At 34.9% G+C, this 4,030-nt stretch overlaps 1 protein-coding gene across 1 annotated transcript; it reads right to left on the bottom strand.

Annotated features, from left to right (window-relative positions):
* Positions 1 to 2,134: 2,134 nt before the first annotated feature.
* On the bottom strand, positions 2,135 to 2,957 carry BDCG_16348 (uncharacterized protein; the record flags this gene model as incomplete). The annotated part of the gene is made up of 3 exons (XM_045425594.1): positions 2,135 to 2,207; positions 2,439 to 2,491; positions 2,640 to 2,957. Coding segments are annotated over 3 exons (443 nt in total), but the record flags the coding sequence as incomplete, so codon positions are not given.
* Positions 2,958 to 4,030: the final 1,073 nt, after the last annotated feature.

Raw genomic sequence — 4,030 nt, 5'->3', positions numbered from 1 at the left:
AAATGCTGTGTGAGATTCTAACTGATAACAGTGCAAACCTTGTAGAAGAAGTGATAAGGCATTTCATGAGCCAGTTACAGACAAGACATTATAGAACAATGCCATATCATCTGTGAATGAACAGAAAGATGGAACACTTGAATGAAATCTTGAGCAATATGCTGATGAAATATCTAGTGAGCAAGTCTACAAGATTATGAAATGAATATCTCAGTCAGGTGCTATTAGTCATGTGAATCCGGCAGTATGCAGTTACTAAGCATTCACCATTCTACCTGTTGTATGAATTGCATCCGCGCATCCCGGAGAATGCTTCAAAAAAGGTGAGGGAGGGAACAGCAGTTGCAGATGTAGCAGGAACAGCAGTTGCGGATGCAGCAGGAACAGCAGTTGTGAATGCAGCAGGAACAGCAGTTGCGGATGCAACAGTCGCGGACGCGGAACCAAGATTGAAAGAGATCAGCCACACATGTGCAAAAGCTAATAAGTTACTCCTGAATCAAGCAATTCAATTGAAAAGAATACAAGACTCACTTATTAAGAAATCAAGTCTCAAGATGAGAACATGAGTTCTTGTATGCAATGAGAGTTCTGAGAAGTTTTAATCTAGATGATTTAAGTCATATAAGATACTCAAATCACATTTTCTGAGAATGTATGTATTGAAAGAATCAGAGAGATAAGTCTTATATAACTTATTCAATGATTTATAACTTATGAAAGCAAAGATGTAAGACTCAAGTGAATTATAATTATTCACAGCACTATCATCAGTGTTGAAAAAGAAGAGACTTACAATTAAAAAGTCTTATAAAGTAAGAGAAATCATAGACACTTACAAATCAGATGATCTCACTTATTTCAATCTTTTCATAATTATAAGAAAAGAATGAGAAGAAATGAAGAAATCAGATAAATGTCACACTTCAATAAGTGATGAGACTGTAGCTGATTATATGATAACATGCTGCAGACAGCAGATGCAATGTAATAAAGAGTGGTCTCAAAGCAGCAGACTTGTATATGAGTCAGATTACAGAAGAAAAAGAAATTCAGAGTTGAATTTGACTGTTTACATCAGTTCAATTGCAGAGATCACAGAGAATGAACTATCTGAAACATTCATGAATGTGTGAGACCAAGTTATCTCAATCTCTGAAGATGCTCAGAGATCAGATGAGGTTAGTTTTGATGAGCTGTTCACTGTAGTGATCTGAGCAGGTGAAGAGAGACAGTATAATGCATGAGACAGAATCACAAAAAGTTGAAAGCTGCTGAACCTAGTCACTGAATACTGTATTATATAGAGGTCATGTAAGAGTAGTGACTAGCAGATAAAGAAAAAGTGTAAGAAAAGAGATAATGAATTGATCATCAACTGTAAGAGTCAGCTGCAAAAGACAAATATTATCATACACATCTCATTCATTTTCATACATCACATGTTTAATCTATTTCCAACATCACATCACCTGAAAAATGTCAAAAAACAAAGAAAATCTCAAAACTTGAGATCTGTAAGGGATTTGAGAGCTGTAAGCTGCTCTTACAACAATGCTGTACATGTCTCTGATTTCTCTACTGCTCTGTGTACAACATTAATGTCATTTATCACAAGATTGACTGAAATGCCAATATAGAAATGTGTATGCATATGCATAGAGAAATTGAAGAAGAGCATGAGACCTGCAGAACCAGGAGCCAGAGCAGGGAAGATGAAGGTGAAAGAAACAGAAGAAGGAGAAGACACAGAATCAGATGAATAACAGCAGGAATCACTCAGAGCTGAACACTTATAATCTAGTGTACACACAATCTTCTCTGCAGAGAAGGAAGAGAAAGTGACAGAAGAAGCTTAAGAGTGAGAGAGAGTAGTCTCAGTGATGTTATCATCTTTGATCAGAATGATCTCTGACATCAGAGTAACTAAGAATCATTGTTAGTATATGAAAAGTATAAAATCAGAGATGAGAACAGTTACTGAATGAATACTCACTAGTCTTAGAGTTGTACACATAATTGCAACGTGCACAAGGCTTCTCAGAAAGAGAGAGAGAGACACAGAGAAATACAGAAAGCAGAATGCAGTGTGCAAACAGCTCATTTCTATGACAACATCTCAGACAAGACATACAAGTCTCACATCTGTAAGTGTAAAAGAGTATGACATCTGTATTTTCATTTCTGAAAACACAGATATCTTTTGCCTGCATCACAAAGTCAGATGACAGATATCAGAGAATAGACTAATACAGATCTATTATCTTAAAGAAATTCATCAGAGTGAATATCTCTATGATATTGAATTTTACAGTTGTAAAAAGTTTCTTGATGTCTGTGAATATCATAACTTCATACACAGTAAAACCTATAATAATTTCTTCTAAGAACAGAAAAATCAGCATCAGAAAGAAAAGATGAAAAGAAAAAAGACTTACAATCTCAACACTGTTGAGAGAGAGAGTGATTCTCTGATATGAATGAATAATTACTTCATCATAAATATTTAAAATAAATATAATAATTGATGTCTATGACTGAGCTTCAGATAGTTATGTTATATACAGTCTTTGTATAATAAATTGTTCTAGGAATTAGTAAGAAGAGTGAGAGTGTACATGCTGAGAAATGTGATTCACTGAGCCTATGCAACATCTTCTTGAAATGGGGAGAGCTAGTAAGAAAGGCAGAGGTGACAAAATCAGGAGTAGCAGAAGTAGGGGTTGCAGGAACAGAAATAGCAGGAGCAGGAGAACCAGACACAGAGGCAAGTGTAGAAGATTGAGAGAGAGCAGCAGGGAAAGAAGTGACAGAAGAAGCAGGGAGAAACACTGAAGACTCAGTCATACATGACACAGACAATTTCTTCATTATCATGTTCTTCAAGTTCTTGATCAATGATTCAACACTGAGTTCACTATCATTGACAGACATGAATCTGTCAATATGTGACAATTCTATATGAATAAAAATAAACATATCAGCATCTGCATTCATGTAAAATTGTGTCAGAAAACATGATCAGAAACTCACTGAGAAGAAGAAACAGTCAAGAGCATATAAGAAGGTGAAGAAGATGTGTCATCATTCATGATAATACATCATTCTAGCAATTATTAGAAGATAAACAAGTCCTGATCATATACATTCCACAATGTGTTACACTTACTGCTAATGAACTGCCTGGTATGAGCACTACAAGAATGCTTATTATGAGAATGAGAGGTCATCACCAGGAACACATATGATATAATAGATGAACAGATGAAAAGAGTTGAATAGAAGAAGAAGTAGAAATCTTAAATGAGATAATAGCATTTGATGATGATAATGATGAAGATGATAATTGAAGAATGAGAAAAGTTAGTGAATGAGTGATATAATATAGTGAAAGTTTCTTTGTGAGAGTGTACACAGAATGCTAGCTGAATTAGAGATAGGTCACACAATCATAAGATACTAGTGGCGAGCTAATTCACATGAAGCTAGGATGTACAACATGATCACATGAGTGTGACTGAATCTGATGAAAGAGAATGTGATTCAGAAGAATGTACAATCATCAGATAATAACACAGCCGCTTCCGAACTACTAGTGTATGTGTATAAGTGTAAAGGGGCCATAGTGTATGCTAATTAATTTAGCGTACAAGACTACAATATAAGAAGCCGGCGTACGCCTGTAATTGTACGCTGGCTTAAGCAACCTTTGAATCACAATATTATTCTCAAATTTATTCAAATCATTCTATCTGTATTGAGTTTGTGTATTCTGTCTCTCTTCACCTGTAAAACCTAGTAAATCAAGGAATTAATGAAATGCAATTATACTTAAGAGTTTAGTTAATTTATCTGCTGTCATTTCTTCAGTTGAGATGTAATCAATTAAGATTATATCATTGTTCAACTGACTGTGAGTGTAATGAAATCAGATGTTAATATACTTGCTTCTTATAATGATTGCAGTCACTGTGATAAAATTAATCATCTCTGATTATCTGTCTTGATTGGCAGAGAGTCTTCTGTTTCA

This window comes from Blastomyces dermatitidis (genome assembly GCF_000003525.1).
Source record: "Blastomyces dermatitidis ER-3 genomic scaffold supercont1.1, whole genome shotgun sequence".
In the NCBI taxonomy this organism is placed as follows: Eukaryota; Fungi; Ascomycota; class Eurotiomycetes; order Onygenales; family Ajellomycetaceae; genus Blastomyces; species Blastomyces dermatitidis.
The sequence above is the reverse complement of the archived record's forward strand: the minus strand, read 5'-3'. Positions and strand labels throughout refer to the sequence as shown.